This window comes from Athene noctua, chromosome Z (assembly GCF_965140245.1).
Source record: "Athene noctua chromosome Z, bAthNoc1.hap1.1, whole genome shotgun sequence".
In the NCBI taxonomy this organism is placed as follows: domain Eukaryota; kingdom Metazoa; phylum Chordata; class Aves; order Strigiformes; family Strigidae; genus Athene; species Athene noctua.
Genome location: NC_134077.1, coordinates 20,521,849 through 20,541,755, shown reverse-complemented (window position 1 = coordinate 20,541,755; position 19,907 = coordinate 20,521,849). Strand labels below are relative to the sequence as shown.

Genomic DNA, 19,907 nt, shown 5'->3' with positions numbered 1-19,907 from the left:
AGAGGTTACCTACAACAGGAGCACAACCAGTTAGGTTTTAAATACCTCCAAAGATGGGGACTACACAACTTCTCTGGACAACCTGTTCCAGTGTTTGACTGCCCTCAGAGTAAAAAGGTTTATTCTTACTTATTTGTGCCCTTTGACTCTCTTCCCTTCATAGGACACCACTGAGGATAGTCTGGCTCCCTTTTCATTGCTGCCCGCAATCAGGCATTCAATACATATTGACTCAGCTGAGCTGCCTTCTCTTTTCAAGGCTGAACCTCCCAGCTCTTTCAGCTTCCCCTTTGAGGTTGGACACTCCAATTCCTTAATCATCTGCATCACCCTTTGTTGGAATTGCTTCTTGTACTGGGGGCCCAGAACTGAACACAGCACTCCAGATAAGTCTCACCAGTGCTGAGTAGAGGAGAAGGATCACCTCCCACAATCTGCTGGCAACACTTTTCCTAATGCAGCCCCAGATGATGTTGCTTGTCTGCCTCAAGGGCACGTTCAACTTGTCTATCAGGGCCCCCCCGATCCCTTTCTGTCAAGCTCTTTTCAGCTGTTTGATGCCCAGCATGAACTGGTGTAGGGATATCTTCCTCCCTGGGCACAAGACTTTTCATTTCCCTTTGTAAGTGTCTTGTCTGTCCATTTGTCCAGCCTGTCAAGGTCTCTCTGAATGGCAGCACACCCATCTGCTGTATCAGCCACTCCTCCCAGTGTCATATCATTTGGAAACTTGCAGAAGGTGCACTCTTCTCCATCATCCATGTCACTAATGAAGACATTAAATAGTATTAGCTCCAGTATCAACTCCTGGGGTATTCCACTTATGACGGGCCCACCTCCAGATGGACTTTGTGCTGCTGATCACAACCCTTTTCTCCACTGAGTTTCATAGAGTTCACCTAGCAATGTATGTCAGTATAGAGGAGAGTCTGATTCTACATTTGTTTTCCAGAGCAGAGGTGACTGGAATTCTTACAGACACAGGAATTTTCACTTCCAGTTTCACTTTTGATTGCATATGCCTGTATGACTCTGATAGCTTTTCATAGTGGGCAAGACATGTGGTACATGGTGACTTACAGGATGTAAAGTGATGGGTGACAAAATCCTAATGACTGCATGGCAGAGGAAGGTTGGATATGTGAGATGAAAGACAGGATAATGAATGACCCTTCTGCAGACAACATGAAAAATATCATGACACTGATTTTTGTATTCTTTTGCTAGCAAAAATTGGAGGGAATAGAATTAGAACAAGATCATCAGGTTTCAAAAAAATCTGACATTTTCTGAATGTTACAAAGGTGAAAAGATGTTCTATCTCTTTCTGTCTTATGCACAGCGGATAGACTAGCTTTTACACGAGGATGGGAATCTTCATTTCTCTCAGGCTAACAGCAACTGGTTTGGGTAGCTTCTATAACACAGGAGCTAAAATAAAGGGATTGAAAGAGCAGCAGCCTTTTTTCCCTCTGCACTTTCAGCCAGGTCCTCATTCCTAAGGCAGTAAGAAGAAAGGTCCCAAAGAGCAGGGGAAGTCTCATCCTGCTCCAACAGCCCTGGCAGAGCATCAAGACTTAGTGAGTGTCCCACGCTGGATCCAGCCAGCAACTGGGGTGTTCTTCACATACAAACACTAGCCCTACTCCCAAGCAGTGTCCCACCCTCACATTCTTGTGCTCCACCAAGTGCAAATCCACAAATGTATTTTGGACAAGGACCTGCAGGTTTACTATTTGTAATCCTACAGATCAGCCAGATCCTAAAGCATTCACATTTCAGAGCTAAATTTAACATGAATTGCCTCTTATGAACTGAGTTCAGAAGAAATTCTGCAGCTATAACAATATAACTAAAAACGAAACAGCCGAGATAGCTTTATAGGGAACATCAGATCGGGTAGGGGAAATACAGAATCCTGCACTGCTGCTGCACAGCAAATAAGAGAGGAAGAAGAAAAGTAGACATATGTGGAAAATTGAGGTGGTATTCTCTATCTGCTCAGAGGAAAAAAAAAAAATCTAACTGCTTTCAAAACCCCAGCTACAAAGCTTCTATTTTTAAGCTTTCTACAAATGTTCTCTGGTCTTCTACATAAAACATAGTTGTAAGCAAAATCTTCAAAAAAGAAATCACTGGTGTTCTTGCAGTAATTCATATAAGCAGCCAGGATTTTAGTTCTAGTCTCTTGCCAAAAACTGTGTTTTACAAATAAGATACAATTATCATGATTAATAATCATGATTTAATTAACTCACAGCACATTTATGCACGTACCATTACTGCTTGAACATCAGTTCAAGCCAGTAACAGAAAATTTATTTGCAAAATAAATCGCTTTTTTTGGTTGTTGTTAACACAAATTACACACTTGATCCTGGAGCTTTCCAAATAACTCTTTCAGAGACAAGAATTCACTCATTCTACATCCAGTCCTAAAAATATTACTGTTCTGGACTCATCCTTTATCCAGGCAAATGGCTCCAGCAACAAAGTTTTAATATAAACATTTGTGTTTCTTTAATATTTTTGTTAGACAAGATGTGCGTTAAAAACAGGCAACAAAAACGGGGGGGGGGGGGGGAGGGGGAGCAATTCAGGACCTGGTACAATAAAATAAGCATACATTAGAAAGAGAACTGAAACTACTCAGAGATTAACAGAAAGAAGAAACCTCCCAAAAAAGGAAGGGCAATGAAAAAAAAAAGGAAGAGAGGCTTTAATCTCTAAGCAAAAACATTTAAAAATACAAGTTAGAAAGAGAATAATAGGAATAAAACAGTAGCCTAGGAAAAGTGTACTTGAGTGACTTGAAGCCATAGTTTATCAAGTCCCACCCTCCAGATGTTGCCAGGGCCAAAGAGGTTCCTCACATGTCTTCCTGAGTAGCCTCAGCACAGCCTGGCATCTCTATTATTCTGCGTGCTGCTTCCCCACTCCCAGTACACCCTTTCTATCTCACCACACAACTCTTCCAAGGACCCCTGGAAAACAGGCTTACAACTATCACACACAGCTCACACAATGCCAGAATAATTTTCCAAACAAATATGGGACTTCTAGAGAACTCTCTGTTGCTCTCACTTCTTTATGTGGCTTAGAAGGTCTGAAACCACGGTGACATTAGTACTTGTTGAACAACAGAAAAAAGAAGATCCACTTCTGCAGGTCATTTAACAGCATTTTCTGGGGATCAGTGGTTGGTTTTGCTGTTATTCATCATGTTTTGAGATTTCTTTCCCAAGTTAACACCAAATGAATCCACAAAGCACTGTCCTCTCTGCAGAGGGCTACTATGATCCACTGCTTGCCAAAGAAAGAGAGCTTAAGTGCCATCCCTTCTTCTGGAGTACATACTCCTTTGGGCAATACCTCCCTGACAGCCTTATTCTTGCCTCTGTAGTTTGTAATATCAGCCACTCAAGAGTCAGTACTGAGTGGAAAACGCTCCCTGAATTAGTAGCTGATATTGTATTACTAGCTCTTCAATAGCTGACGTCGCCATCTGAATGTGAGTAATTACTGGTGCTTTTGCGGTATATATCTTCTGGATGTATGGGAGCTAGCCTTAAGGGTTCTGTCTCTCACAGAGCCCAGTGCTGGCTCCATGCTCATGTGTTTCAAAATATATACTAATACCAGTCACTATATGTATTATTTCAAAGCCATCCATGTATCAGTCCTGAAATCCTTATCAAAAATCCTAAACTGAGTACATCATGTAGAACCAGGTGGAAAGCATTGATACTTCGATGTTGTTTTTCTCTTCTTTGAATGAGCATTGGTCTGTGAAGGCTACCCAGTCATTGAGGTGAAGTTAAACTACACTGCTTTTGCCCTACCTAAACCAATCATTAAAGGCTTATCTAGTATGTAAAGTATTCTGGAGATAGTTTACACAGGTGTAAACTTTGACTGCACAGACATATGCTTATGTTCCAAAGAGTGAAACGAGCCTCTCAATATGAATTTAGTTTACACACCAGAACTTCAGTGTACTCAAAGCATTCTATCACGTGCCAGAAAACAAATAGGCTCACTTATTGCATTTAGCAATGTCTGATTCACACAAATTCAATGTGAACGAAAACAAAGGATTAATAGTATTGGGTTTTTTTTTCATGGAAAGGAGAACTAAGTTATTTCCTGAACTTCTGAATGTGAATGAACCTTGAATATGATCCATTAATTACACTACATTGCCAAAGGCCAGGCAGTTCTAGTAAACACTGCTTCCTCAGGCCATCACAACTTAAATTGTACTGGAATTAGCCTCAGAAGGAAGAAACTCTACTAATTTTTTTTAAATCCTCTTTATAAAGATTCTGCTTTGCCCCAAATAGATACCTGGTGAGTCTTCAAGAATTACAGCTCCCGATAAATAGATGATGAATGATGAAAGGAACATATAGCATATGGTACAGGAGAATATGGCAAGAACTTCAACCTCTTTTGCACCATGTATATAGTAAAAAAATACATAGATGCAAAGTTCTTTTAGTGCACACTACAGATGTTAGAGAGGTAGCATTTGTTTTCAACAGGGCAAATTTCTGACTCCAATAACTATAGACTATGTAAAGCTACAGACACAAAAGGGCTTGCATGACAAGACTGGTGTGCTTCTGCTTTGCCCAGGCTCTTAAGCTGCAGGGTTTCTGCTTGAGCTTCTTCAGTATATTTCTGACTCAGGCACAGTCTGTGTCCCCATTTACTTGCAGGACTGTCACCTGCTTAGCCAGTTATTCCCCATCTTAGATTTGTACTTTTGGTGGTTTGTGATTTCTTGGACTGTTTGTTTTCCCTAAGTGCAGTGATTTGCATTTGCCTTTGCTGAGTTTCGTGATCTGAATTTCTTACTGTTTCTCCAATTTATCAAGGTCATTTTGCATTGTAAACCTGTTCTCCAGGAAATTACACATTGAGTACTTTTTATTCATCAGGTGTGTGTCCACATCATAGGAATGAATCTATCTTACATTTTATGAAAATTTGTGAAAAAGTTAATAATCCTTATTAAGACTACATAATTTCTCCTGCACCCACTCCACCAGCATCCCAGTTATTCTTTCTAATGTTGCTTGATGAGCAGCGAGAAGGAAGACTTCACAGGTTTAAAGATTCACTTCTGAGAAACATGAACTGTGGGCAGGATTTTAGGTATTTAGGATTTTTTAAGTCTTTTTTTCCTGTTTTTTTATTCTACAGCCCTCAAGAAACTCCATCCACTATTCTACAAGTTTTCTACTATTCTATCAGTTCCTCAAGTGTGCTTAATGTTCAGTTTGGTTTGGGGATTTTTTTAAGATCAAAATTGACTTGTAATGTCCAGCTTATCACAGCTGCCTTGACTGCAATAGTTTCTCAGCTCATACCAGTTGATTACGTAGTCTGTTATTTTTAATAAAAATTAGTTCATTTATCAGTTTATCCTCTATTAAAATGATCAAAATCTAGTCTGACTTCAGATGTTTCTCTAGAATTACATGGGATTTTCATTGGGTTAAGAGAGAATACTCTTCTCCATTCCTCTTTTCTGTAGAATTTCCCTGAACATGCACCAGGAAAATTTCTATCAGAGATTATGAAAATGGAATAATCAAAAGGGCTGCCAGGAAAAATGCAAACATGAACACTCAGGTTTTCATTCAAGTTGACTAGAAAATGGAATTATAATGACAGGCTGAGATGGTCACATTTTGAGCTGAGTGCTTAATAGCAGGTTTCTTCCTGAATGTAAAGAATCAGGACACAAGCATGATACGAATCTGAGAACAAGAGGTTGGCTCAGAGGATCATTCTTAATACCTGACCACTCGGAAGCTTTTGTGGTTAGTTTTGAAGGATGAAGCCAGCAAAATAGAGAATCCAAATAACTTTCTGGAGGCTGCCATGACGAGTGAGATGAAACTCAAACTAGAACATCTCAGAGAAAAATGTTAATAGCCTCTCATATATTCATCACAACAGATGCAGATGGAAGGAAATCACAGATGGAAGGAGAATGCAACCAAGGAAAAATTTATGTGAAAAATCTCAAGGAAGATTCTCTAGCCAAAATAGAGATGGTGTTAACTCCAGTAGAGAACTCTTCATATGGTTAGACTGAAAAACCCAAACTGTTTGCACACAAAGAGCTTGTGAATAAAATGGAGAATTAAAAGAAGCTAATGTAATTCCCAATAAATTCCAAGGCAGAGAAAAATAGGTCTACAACTAAGGTTTTGCATTCTCCTTTTTTTAAAAAAAAATATTAGGAGATTAATTAACGTGTTGCCTGAATGAAGAAGCTTGAGGATTTCAATTTAGAGAAGATCTAGAACGATATTAACTTTAAAGCACAAACAATGCTACACTGCTAATTGTGAGGTGGAGATTAAGACTGATCTAAATCCGCGGTTTCTTGTAAGTCTGCTGACACACACAAGATATATAACAGCTGTGGCTCTAGTGTTTCAGTGCAGATCTCCATGTGCTACAGGGTAATGGGCTACTTTGGTGGCCTGTGACTTGCAGAGCACATGTGGACCTGTCTTCATGACTGACTGTGCCTAGACCAACCTAAACACTGTGTCCCACATTCTTCCATTTCATCTTCCTAAGATTTTGATCAGAATTTACCCTGGGTAATAGAGCATCTTCACCTAAAATTTCTGTTAAAAATAGTATATTTCATGGAACATTCCTCTTCCAGTCAGCCTGTGGTTTTTGATGAAAAAAAGTCTTGTGGAAATCTATCCAAACAGACCAAGTCTTATTCAGATAAACTATAGTCTCTCTGCTTATCAAAAGTAAACCTTTGAACTTAGCAAGTCTTATTGATCACCAAACAGTAAGTAAATTGATTAACACTGGAGCTGTTTTCTTCAATTGAAGATTAGCCCTGCCAGGCCTTAGTGATTTTTTACTTATATTTTGATCACATTTTTCAAATGCAGGTTTGAGTACACTCAACACAAGACAACAGTTCAAGGAAAGTAGCAAACTCGTCAAAATGTTATGCTTTTCACTTTCTGTGCACTCTTTCTCTCTCTTTTTTTTTTTCCTCTAGTTCAGCTAACATCTCAGGGTGCTAAGAAGTTTAAGACCCTGCCTTTAAATTCCCTAAGGACTGGTGCAGTTATTCTCCCACCAGCCCCAACCTCCAGATCCCAGAAAAGGGGACATTCTCAGAGTCATTTGCTCTATTCTCTCTTGCCTGGTCTAACAGGAGAGCCTCTGAAAACAAGCCGTGTCCTACCTGCTATCTCAAGACAGAAGAAATCTAACCCTGCAGAAGAGCTTGAAAAATCTCACACCAAACCAGACGCTGAAAATTAACTTGTAACACTGGCCTCAGTCAGTTGAAATATATCTAAGAGCTTGTAACAAGATAACTGTACAGTAAAATCCCATTAATTTGCACTAATTATGCTCTTGTGAACTGGAGTGTAAGTGAATAAAAAACAAGAAAGGGTAGCACATCACAAAAGCTGCACTGTGTATTTATATAGGCATTTTCATTATAGTTTTTACTTAAGATGAAATTACTCGATCAATATTTAATGTGTTGTAAATCTATTTTGTGAATGGAATCCTCATAACATGCAATCTTGTTGCAGCAAAGTGCTGTTAAGCCTTTCATAGAAAACAGGAACAAAGAGAAAGATTTTCTGTGTGATTTAGAAGTAAAAATTAGGGAAACATAAATTGACAGGAATTCTCTGTAGCTTGTAAATGCAAAGGTGCTGGTTCTGAGGCTGTGTACCACCAAAAATGTCTTTTTAAGATTAAAACAATAAGCTCAAAATAAAAGGCAGTTTTAGCAAATGCGTGGGTTTCGATCTTTGTTTTTCACACATTTTCTACGTTGTAAGTTTGTGGGTTTTGTGAATTCAACAAGCTAAAAAGCACAATGAAACGCTAATCCCTGTGGGACAGACAGGCTTATAGCTTACACTGTTCAAAACTGTTCATTGCACTGACAGATTTATATCTCTTCCATTTAATTCTTCATATTCCTCAGTGACAAAAATGCATGTATTGTGTATTGTTATTTTCATAAAACAAGGATTGCATGGTCCTGAGCTTAGGCATTATTTCATCACTTTGATCACTGAACTGAAGAAGGAACTCTCACTAGACTGCTGTACAGCCAAGAGCCTTGGCAAGTCCTATAAGACTTTGACTAAACATTTCACAATACAGTCCTTTCCTAGAGGCCGACAAAGATGCCAACCTTTGCTTGCTCCAAAACTCTTATCTAAAACTTTCTGTTCTTTCTGTGGAGGCTTCCCCACTTCTGATTACAGAGGGGCTCTGGGCATTACTGTGGATGTGGGGAGGGAGGGATAGTCCCCATTTGTCACTCCTTCTGTATCACCATTGCTAGTAAACCTGTCCTCAATTAGCTCTACATCAGCAGCTCATTCAACCAGGCCATGGCATTTCTGCTTATCACTAGATAAATGTTTTATTAGCTGTACAAACATTTCTTTCTCTGTGTCACAGCAAAAGACAAACCTGACATGAGAGAGAAGATAATCCTGTCCCAGTAGCTGCAGTTCCCAATTTCCTTGCCATAATGACTGTAAATAGAAGGATGGCTGGTGGCAGTCACAGACAGTCCCAGAAAGAAAAAAAGCAGTGCACAACAGTTGCTCTGATGCAACAGAGGGAAGAGGAAAGTTTTGAACACAGTTAAAAGGATATTTTATTTTTAAACATCTAATTCAAATGTCAGGGTATAAAGCTCATATTCAACATGACAGAAGCATGCTCTGTTAAAAGAAAAATCAATGCTGGCATGCTCTGTCTTTGCACCTGACCAGTCCTGCTCAGTCCAGCCTCACTGAAAAGCCTGGAGTCACTCCTACAGTGTAGCAGGCTGGTACTCCACAGGGTCACTGCCTGAGCTGCTCTGCTCTCCAGAGCCCCATAGCTTCTCTGCCCTGGACCTCCATCAGTTGCAACCCCCAAGTTCTGTATTCTGACTCCAGCCCTTTTTCTGCCTCTCCCTGCTGCCTCACACAAGAGGCAAGTCAGTTCCTAGAAACATTCAAGCTTCAGTGCAGACCTTAAGCCACTATCAAACAGTACAGAGGAGATGGTTTTGGTGCAGACTGCACAGAGAAGAAGGAAAAACTAATACAGCTCTGGCTCGCAGCGAATAACCTCTGTGATAACCCTGAGTGTCAGTGTAGACATTACAAGAATGAGGTTTGTCCTTGCAGAGCGAGAGCCCAAAGTAACCACTCTGGCAGAGATTAATCATCTTTAGTTTAACACACTGTTTGGGAATGGGTACAGCGTGTGGAAGTAAGAGAAGACCAAATGGTATAGCAAGAAAATCCCAATGAGGTCAAATGTTTGTAACTCCATTGCCACTCTAACTGTTTTGAGCAGGTAAGAAAGCTAAGCATTTTGCTATCAACTGGGATGCCTCAAAAGAGATGGGTCACATGTTCCAACTCTATTTTTTCCTGAGTAAAAGGGGATCCTCGCTGCTATTATTGGCTTTGAGAGAGAGGGTGAATCTCTCTCACCTCTTGTGTTACTCTGCCTGTCCAGGGAACAGGAGAGTCCTGGGCTGCCTAGTGGCAATCACATAAAAGCTGTGGTGGCGCCCATTTGTTTGCCAGCTGTGGTTCCATGCTGGAGACAAAGATACAGAAGAAGTCTGTGTTGGCTTCCCATAGAGGCTTGAACAAATTTCAAATTTTTCCAGTATTACAGCAAGAAAGAAAGGGAGAGACATTCCCCCACGCCTTAGGCTAGACACTTCCATTCCCAGAAAGGAAGTAATCAGCTTTCCAGTTTTCCTGTTCAGCAGTGCTTGGGTAATGCAGCATGCGTGGACAGAACTGAATAATGAACAATTTTTGATCAAAGGTAACACTTTCAAATTAAATTTCTTCCAAAATGTAGAATTTCAGGTGCAGTCACTTGAAGCTAGAAACACACATTACCACTGCCTCCTCTCTGTACAATCAGTTCATGTGACAGAAGATATCTGCTAGCTGAAATTTTTGCTATCATTTCCCCCTTTTTCCTCATCTTTTTCTAGGACAGAATGGTTTTTTCCCTAGGTCTCCAACGCAGGAAGTAGACGTTTTGAGGAAAGGAATCCAAATCTAATTGCCTGTTCAAAGTTAAGCATAGAATACAGTACTTACCTGAACAGAGACAGTCTTAAATGCATGGCAACCTGAACTAAGAACCAGGGCACTTTTCTAGTGTCTTTCTTCTGTAGACAGTCAATAAAGTAGTTCTCAATTTACCAAATATAGAGCTTTTAAAAATTAATGCTCATAGAAAGCACTAAAAATTGTTCTCAGAAATGTTCCCACCAGGAACTACTTTTATCTTTTGGGTTTGATAGCCAAATTCTACAGTAAATAAACCAGTTAAAATGTTGAAGTCTTTCACCTTCAGAAGAGAGCAGACTGGTGAGTGCAGCATACTGCATAAAAGATAACAAATGAACCAATACCTACTTAAGCTACACTGACCTTTTCACTGACCTTTCCTGGAAGAAAAAGGCAGGAGAGACAATAAAAGGCTAACGCAGTTGATTAGCAATTGCCAAGAAATGTCTGGTCAGTAGGTCATGACAGAGACTTTTTTTTTCCTCTGTCTAGTGATTAAATATCTCTGACACATTCTTCTGTGGCACTAGTTGAGTGTTAACTCATACAGCGTTGCAGTACTCGGGTGTCTCAGGAGTTTAGATAGGCACAGAGAGCTAAGAAAATATATATACATACAGGATACATTTTCTGACCAAAACACAATATACTTCCTCACTGAAACACACTCTACATTCCATATATTATTCTTATCAACAGAATTTGAAAATGGTTTTAAAAATGGTTCAGCTTTTAATCTAGCAAACCACTTTCTTATACATTGATATTGCATGGAGTAAACTGTCCAGGAGGTTAGCATTAGTCCATTATTTAAAACAGAAAAAAATGTTCCTATGTAAAACAAAGGGTCATCCAGTATTGTGGGGATCTTTCAAAGGCTATTCTGTTGATGAGCAGAGTATCTGATGAGCAGGCTAATTTTCTTAAATTTCTTTAGAGGAAGCTATCTCCTCTAAAATTCAGTCCTAGTAAGGCATCTTAAACGCCCCTACCACTGCCAAAGGTGGAGATCTCTGTCCTTTCACCCCAAATACACTGCATTCTTCTACCAGCACCAAAAAGGAGTGTGGAGAATTCATATATTTTTCCACTCCAAAACACAAGAAGAATCACAGTTACCACTTCAGGACATAAAAGTATAGCAACTTTTCAAACAATTCTAACTGGGCTATAAGAGCCCATCTGTCATCACGAGTCATTAGACCTCTTACACTTCATCTGCATTATAACAATGACTTAGAAGACAGAAGTGTAGAAAGTATACATTATATGCCCTTGTACTTTAAAAGTGGAATTTTTCTCTCATTATTTTCATACAGTTTTCCAACATTCCTTAATTTCAAAGAAAGCAAATATTTTTCTGTGCTGTCCCTTTCGGAGGAAAAGCTCAGCATTGTGACAGAGGCAGTTTAGACTGGAGGATTTCAGGTGTCCAGCATCAAAGCCACCTCTAACCAAGGGCAGTGAGTAGTACTTGATGCAAAGCAGTTGACACAGAGCCAAGGAATAAACTCCAGGCCCATCAGGATCCTAAAGTCCTAAGTATTCTCTCCCTGTCAGACAACCCTGTCAAGGGCCTGCCTTCTGCAGCTTAGTAAGGTCTGCAGACTCCTACATAGTACAACTCCTGCAGTAACTTTCCATACCCCATCTCACTCTCTGTGGTGCTCTAGAGTACTTGGCATCATGGTGTGACCTCCTGCTATTCTGCAAACACCAGAAAGAATATGCACACTCAAGGGAGTGTTCATACCTGTCCAAGAGGAGTACTTTATGCCCATGTGCCTTCCTGCATCTTTGTGCATGTTTCTGTGCTCAGCATGTGGGATCCCATGCTTTGGAAGAAGGATGTAGGGGAGTTCCTTTTATCACACAGGAGCAGAATGAAACTGTCTGAACACAGCACACTAAGGTTCGGTCCAGCCCTCCCAGTGCATCTCTGTAGCCATCACCAACACTACAAAAGATCACACAGTAATAGCCTTCCCTAAGAAGATCCCATTAGGAAGGTTAGTCTGGTAAGAGGAAGAGCGAGGGGAAGGAGCCAGAGAAGAAGATCCCCTGCTTACACACAGTGCCACAAACTTCAGCTATAATTTCAACTTGTCAACTGAGCTGAAAGTAGCTTTTCCATATGGAAAACTACGAAGGGAGACCTTCCCACATTGCATGAATAGTTAACTGCACTTAATTGATTGAAAAGAAATGAGACTGCATCTTTCACATACAGAAGTTGAGGCTAAATATCATCCAAGGATGGAAAAAATATAAAGTCTAACCAGAAAGGCTATACTAAATATATAATTGTAAAGACTGCATTTTCAGTTTCTAAAATTTGTCAATCCTGTCCTGTTTCTGAAGTGGCTATTTGTAATAGACTTTTGGAAATAATGCAGACATTTATTACTAAGAACAGCTAAACCAAACTGTTAAATGATGACTTAACCCAGAAGGAAGCTTTGCCTCCCATTCTGTCTGACTGTTAGCACCAGAAAGATGTACTTTTTTCTGATCTGGAGGTCTAGAGCTTCTTAAAGGTTCATTTCCCCTCCAGCTGTTGTCCCAAAGAGGCATCCTGTAGGGAACTTGTCAGAAAGGGGTTGGATGCTTTTGAAAATTCTAATACTTGAAACTCTAAAAATATTTTTGCACTTTGGCCTCTCCTGTTACAATGTCTGGTGTTTTTCCACAGTTCACCGTGCTGTGATCTTAGATTTTCCACCAGTGTTGATTTGGTAATTTTTTTCAGTATGTCCTGGAAACTACAGACTAAAGCCACTTGAAGGCTGTTATTGACCCTGCGGTCTTTCTCTCTCAGCTAAACATTTTTAAAAGATTGATATTCCTGTAAATAATTTGCCACCTTATTTTCATTGTGGGTTCCAAGACATATCTTGGGAAAGCTGCTTCTAGTTTGCCATTGCTTAAGTTTCTTCATAAGACATAAAATCATGCCCACTAAAAAGGTTGATGATAATTAATATGCATGGAAATTTCCACTCAGAGATATAATGACTTATCAATGACATAGGCCATGAGGAGCAGTTCATGTCCTTGCTGTCCTTCTACCTCCTTTCGTTCTTTTGGGATTTTTTTTATGCCCAGTGAATTCACATCACAATTTTATTGTTTTCACTCTTACATACATGCCTACTGTACATTTAATCAAATGCTGCACTTATAGGCACGTTAAAAGCACAACTCAAGCCATTCCTACACTGTTCCTGATGCAGAGCTCATACTACCTAGTTTCAGAAATGAAAAAATCAATGTGTCAGGACTTTGACCTATATTAATCCTTTCCTTGGAGTAGTCATTGACAATTCAGACACCACCATCTTAACCATGGTAATTGTAAGGTCCCAAGTCTCTTAGTTCACAACAGCAAGAGATACTTTTCCGAATGCTTTTTCTCAAAGAATATTTCATTGGACATCAATACTGTCAGACCTATGAACATTAGTTCTCAGTGTTATTTTTGTAAATGCAAGATCAGCACGTCAGACAAGTGTCAAAAACAGACTGTAAAGTTGTGGCAGGAACTAAAGGGCAAGTTCTTTATCGAAATGGAAAAAAGCAAGCACCAGTTTTTGCACACTTCTGATGCTCTCTGGTAAGGTGGTAAACAGGAAGATAGTCTGATCTCACAAAGGTTTTATTCTCCTCTCAGCTTTTATGTGAAGATAGCACCTGGTTACTAAAATCCGTGGAGATCTTCTCACAAAGTGAAAGATATTTTTATATGTTCTAATGAAATTTAGCACTTAACAAAAAGTAATCACTCCATCATTGAAACCTTTCCAGTAGGCTAGTAAATATTATTATCCCAGTGTAACATATGAAGAGACTAAGACAGAAAGATTAGACACAAAATTTCCAATACTGGCTTCTGAAAACTGGGGTCAAAGGGTTATCTTCAGTGCTCAGGTCTTAACCCTCCAAAATGTGACTTCTGTTTTCCCTCCTTACAGCAACTTGCTTGTGAGTGTTCAGTATTTATGACAATCAAGTGAAGAAATGAAGGAAGCAAATTCAGGGCCAAAAAATAAAGATTATAAATGGCTCTCCTCAGGACACAGTGCAGAGAGTCAGAGTGACAGCAAATCCTGGCCACTGGCCTATGCTTATTCTTGGCCAAAAGCCACCTTGGCCAGCTCAGCTGCAAAGCTCCTGCTGGGGAGTGTGTAGTAGTCACAGTGCTATTACTCACAGCCTGAAAAGCAACATTACCCATGACTATGGACAGTTCATGCAGGATGCTGGGGATCTTGGCCAGGAAATGCAGGCCCAGAGCAATAGTAAAGGACTGAGAAAGAACCTTTCTCTTTAGGAAAATTAACAACCTTCTTCATGGCAGTTACTTAGTGTGATTACTGCTAGGACTAGGAAAGGCACAGAGCTGTACTGGATAAATTATTTGTCAGATGAAATTAGCTCTTCCTTTGTCTTCTTGATCCTCCTTGTTCTCCTTAGAGTATGGAAAAGAACATACCACTCTGCAGTCCCAAACAACAGAAAAGGGATTAAACATGCTAATACATAAAAGGTATGTTCCAGCTGCTCTCCTGACAGTGAATTCTAACTAAACTCATAATACCTACAGCAGGTTTTCTGCAGTAGTCACTGAACAATGACTGTTACCACATAGGAGAGCTGCAGACATTTTCACTGAGAACAGTTTTGTTTCACATCCTCTAGCTGATCAAAATAAAAATGCTGCTACCCTCTTGCATTGCTCCTGCAGGGACACCAAATATGGTACATGAGTTCAGCACTACCTCTCTTGGGCAGCATCACTTGGTAGGCCCCTCAGCACATCATTTCCACCCAAACAAAATGGTGGGTGACCAGCACTCAGCAATGAAGAGCTATATTTACAGGTTAACCACAGGTAAGTGCTGAAGAGGTGGAGTGTTGTCACGTTCTCCATTTGTAGCAAATGGAAAGCTCTTGCAGTAGAATCTAAATCACATTTCTTTGTTCTTTTCTTTGACTTGCCTTTGAGATTTAAAAGGCCATTGCTCACAGTGCTTACAACCGTCTTCTGTGAGCTGAACCAAAATCATCAGCTCAAACCATGGAGGCCACTGGAAAGCTATAGGACTGAGTTCAGTTCTTACTGACACACTCTGTTTCAGCCAACAGTCTACTATTTAAAAGTTTCTTGTATTTACTGTTCCACCCAGGTACATGCAGCCATGTGTCACAAATGAAAGTATTAACACCATGATGATTTAGCAACAAATCAAGATTTCTTAATGACTAGCAGCACTTAATCATTAACCAATTTAAAGATTTACAGAATAATTCGCTAAAATATGTTAAAATTAAAACAGTGACTTAACTACAGATTCAAAGATGACAGGATCACACTAACTTACTATAGAGTACCTTAAATCAATACATATATACATGCGCATTCACAAACACAAAATGTACAAACACACAAACAAAAGCATTTGGATTCAATGAAATACGTGTGTCCCCACACTTGTGAGAATAACTGTGTATACCCAAACACATCGGTAAGCAGAGAGGGAGTGGGTGAAAGAGAAGCTAGCTCAAAGTTAAAATTTCCCCCTCCTCGAGTTTAGAGTAAATACTCACAATGCATCAGCTTTCCTCAACGGGCCATAACTGAGACTTGAGAGGGTCAACTTCTTCCCGGCCGCCCGTCAGCTCCGTGGAAGGTACCTTAAGGTTTTTGGTACCCGAGAGGCATCCCAGCTCAGGGGAGATGCTGGTCACAGGCCCGCTGCAGCCCAGGAGAGCTCAAAAGGTCTCACTTGGGGTTGCTGTTTATAGGGTCCAAGATAACTGCCTTTTGTCAGGTACTTTTCACTTTGGCCCAGCTCGAACTATGAAGTATCCTGGCGTCTTCCACCAGCTGCACAAGAGTTGTGGTGGCTGTGCAATTCTGTTACTGTTCTCCTTTGGCCACATCCCAGGTACAGGCTTACTGGGCTGTCAGGGACGAAGGGCTGTTACAGCTGTTCCCAAGCGATAGGGAGAGTAGGAGCAAGGCTCATCAAAGGGGTGCCTTAGCACTCTGGTTCACTGTCATTTGCAGTCCTTACCTTCTCAGGTTGGTATGTGGCCCAGGGAGGGGTTGGAAATGTACTAAAACCCAAGCAACTTAGCAAAGGGGGGGGGGGGGGGGGTGCAGGATTTACACCACCACACCATGGAAATAAAATCCTCAGTAGCGTAACTCCCTTGTTTAATGTTCTAAATTCCATAATCCTCATTTACTTACACAAATGTTGGGCTGAGTTCAACAGCTGGGCCAGTTCAAACTAACAAGTATGAATTTTTTCAAGTGATGACTTAAATTATCCTATTTTAAAATGTGAATAAAGCCTGTAGACTTTACCCTCTGAATTAATGTTCACTTGTTTATAGTTTTCTCTGAATATGTCATTACATGAGTAGAAGCTTTACTTATCTCCTGGCCCATCTTCTCAACTCTGTCAGAACATCAAGCTTATTCTCCAATTCATGAGCATTTCTGCAAATTTACAGTCTGCAAGAGTGTGACAAATTGCATTCCACACAACAGTCTGGGTTTTTTTCTGTTGGTTGCTATGCATAACCACATTGTATTATTTAACCATGTAACAGTATTGCATTGACAGTCACATTTTTTCTTTTCCAAACATTTTTCAAGAAAAGAATGAATTCTTAAGCTGCCTGAAGCTCAGAGGTGTCAGAGATCTGTGTCAAAATGTTCTCTAATTAAAAGAGACCTTCAGAGACATTCCACCACAGGTGCGAACTACTTCCTTTCAAGCACATCTACAAACAATATCAGTCTTAGACACCAACTCCCAAGTTATTTTCAAATATATTTTCATAACAGAAATCATAGCTCAAGAGATAATCTTTAGGGAGAGAAACAACGTAGTGACATTTCTGATTTGGCAGCCATCTGGATTTCTTCAACAGTCTGAATTCTGCTGGGGACTATTCCTTTCTTCTGTTTACCAGAGGTCCTTGAAAGCAGTGAGCACTGACCCTCCATCTGTTGAAATGTTATCCACATGGTAGGATGAACAGTGTTTGCTCCTCAATACATCAACACCAAGCAATGTGATGCATTATTGGAAATAACACACCACATAGTATGAACTCTCAAAAAGCATGTCATAACATAAATGACTGTAATTAGTTCTAGTACATCAGAGTATGGTGTACTACCTCAGTGTAATGACATGTATTTGTGCAGACATTTTTTTTTTGGACTAAAACTGTCAGTTTGTAATTTTTAAACTCATTACCCAATCTTCCTGGGCAGGTTTCCCAGAGTGTGTAGTCTTGTCTGTTCTTTCTGAGTAAGAAAACACTGAATAAGAATACTTTTTGAGGTGGGGTGGTTGGGTGTTTTTTTGTTTTGATGGTAAAGGAGTGTCAGCTGAATGTCAAAATTCTAGGAAAATAAAACCAGCTATCTCAGCTCACCGGATCATTTCTGCCGTGTACTCTGAAGAAAATGCCACTTTCTTCATAAAAATGTTATTTCAGTGGTGTTCTTGATGGATTAGTAAGACACATTATTTTTAAATCAAAACTTGCTTCCTGAGACTTACACTTGCCACCCCAAACCCCTGCAAAGAGGAAATGGCAGTGTCTAGTTAGGCACAGCAGAGCAGCATAACAACAAAATGGAAAGAAAGATGACAATGCATCGAGGTCTGAGTCCTGTGTGCCCTTATAGAGGCACTCTGGAAAGCTGTTGCCAAGGGGAAAGGAAGGAACTGAAGAACAACCACAAGATACCACATTTCCTGGTGAAGCTTAAATGTGATTTGAGCTAAATCACGAGCTTGAAGGAGGTATTCACAGTAGTCGTGAAACTATTGCCGCTGGATCCTAAGTGACTAGCAAATAAATCAAAAAAATATATTTGAGAAGTAGCAGCATGGTCTCTGACTTCATCTGGTTATTTTTTAAGAATATCTGCAGGGTTATGCTTCCTACATGGAAAGAATATACACCAAAATACAGTTCCAGTTTCTGCATTCAAAAATGGGAACCTGCTTTCCAGGCAGAGCCAGAGGAGCTTATTCCTTCTCTTCCCATTTTCATTGTAACAATGACCCTCCCTTTTCTTGTGGATTCCTGGCCACTTTCTGCTGTGAACATACACTGATTTTCACACCACTCATTCATACTAGCCAGCATCAACACAGCTGGCTCAGGCATCGCCTCAGGAATGTGTTCTATATACATGTGATCTGTTCAGCATTGTACAGCTCTGCCATATAGTGCCAGGTCTGTGCTAACAGTTCTGACTTTCTGGGAATATTTATCCAATTTAAATTAAGATCTTACTGGCAAGTATTCTAAATGGCCACTAGCAAGAGTTTAAGAAAGTAACTAATAAATACATATATGAGAGAGTGGAATGTCACTGAGCAGTGGGTCATGTGACAGTAAGCTGTACTGGGATCTATAAAAGAGAAACCATTTAGGGTGTGATTTCTGTGGTTGGCTTAAACAGAAAAAAAATGCAAATTCCATTATGCAAAATATTCTTTCACTTTGCAGTCAGCATAACTGGAAATACAGCTTGTGGCAGAAGCCAGGATTGCCTCAGACTGCATCTGTCCTCTCCCAAGCTGCAGGCAAATCTTTGCTATTCACTCTTGTTCCATTAGATTCTAATTGCACTAAAGTCCATCTGTTATACTTAGGATGTGACTACTTATTTAACTGTTTGTAACTTATTTACTTATATCAAAGTAGCACCTGGACATTCCAGTGAAGATTTAAATCTCATTGTGCTCCTTACTATACAAATACATTACAAGAAATAGACCCTGTAATCCCAAAATTTAGAACTGGAGTAAGCAGGCTACACATAGAATAGCAAGAGTTGCAATGGTGAAATGAGACCATTTGGTCAATGTGATACAGCGAAGATGTCTTGGTTGGTTTCTTGATTCAGCCATATGTATGGTTAGTAGCTTTCCAAAATCGACAATATGATTCCTGTTTGTAGTTAATAACTGAAAATGGTGATATTCTCATGTCATTATCCATTAATATCAGTACTTCTGGTTATCAAAATGGCACAGCAGGAAATGAAGCTTACAGAGTAGCAGGGAGTGGTTTTTCTTTTCACCTTATTGGGATCCTCCAGCTTTAAAAAAAAGACATGTTATTTGGAGAAAGGAAAGGTTTTGATTTCTGATATCTATGAATCAGAAAGCACATTTGCTGATAGCATGTTGTAAAAGTCACCCATTTCTCCACAGAACTATGGTAAAAAAATCATAAAAGTAATGAACTGCATTCCTCACTGTGTTTTTCTTTATGTGACCTCTGTGAAACAACATTCAGGAATGAAATAAATGACGCTTTAAATGATACTTTGATGAAACCATTCAAGTGTGAAAAGTCTGCTTTCTCTTTCTTACACATCTTGTGGTTATTTTCCCCGTAGCACTACTCTCTTGGGGTCTTTTAATTGTCAAATAGATTGAAGCCCTTCATATTGTCATTGCAGTGCAACAGGGTCTTCCAAATAAGATGAACATGCTTGCTATTTGATTTTCATAAGCTTATATTTTCATATTTTCATTTTATCTGAATGTGACATTTTTTTCAGTGTTTTATAGACATTGCATATGCACTGCCTGTCCTTCCTGGTTACATACTGTGCAGACAACTTCACCTTTCACACTGTGAAATGACAGAATGGATCTATTAACACAGATACATACAACTCTTGTAGTGCCGATAAGTCCTTTTTAACAGTCACCATGTTCCACCCTAGGA

At 39.7% G+C, this 19,907-nt stretch overlaps 1 protein-coding gene across 2 annotated transcripts in view; it reads left to right on the top strand.

Annotated features, from left to right (window-relative positions):
- ANKRD55 (ankyrin repeat domain 55) overlaps positions 1-7,745 on the top strand; it is a 53,541-nt gene extending 45,796 nt beyond the window's left edge. The window contains exon 11 of one of the 2 annotated variants that reach the window (XM_074932176.1): positions 7,052-7,745. In XM_074932176.1, the coding sequence (XP_074788277.1) occupies positions 7,052-7,320 (269 nt within the window). In that variant the 3' untranslated portion in view covers positions 7,321-7,745. Of the gene's footprint in view, positions 1-5,208; positions 5,528-7,051 lie in introns of those variants that run through there. The other variant, XM_074932177.1, reaches the window with a different exon arrangement.
- Positions 7,746-19,907: the final 12,162 nt, after the last annotated feature.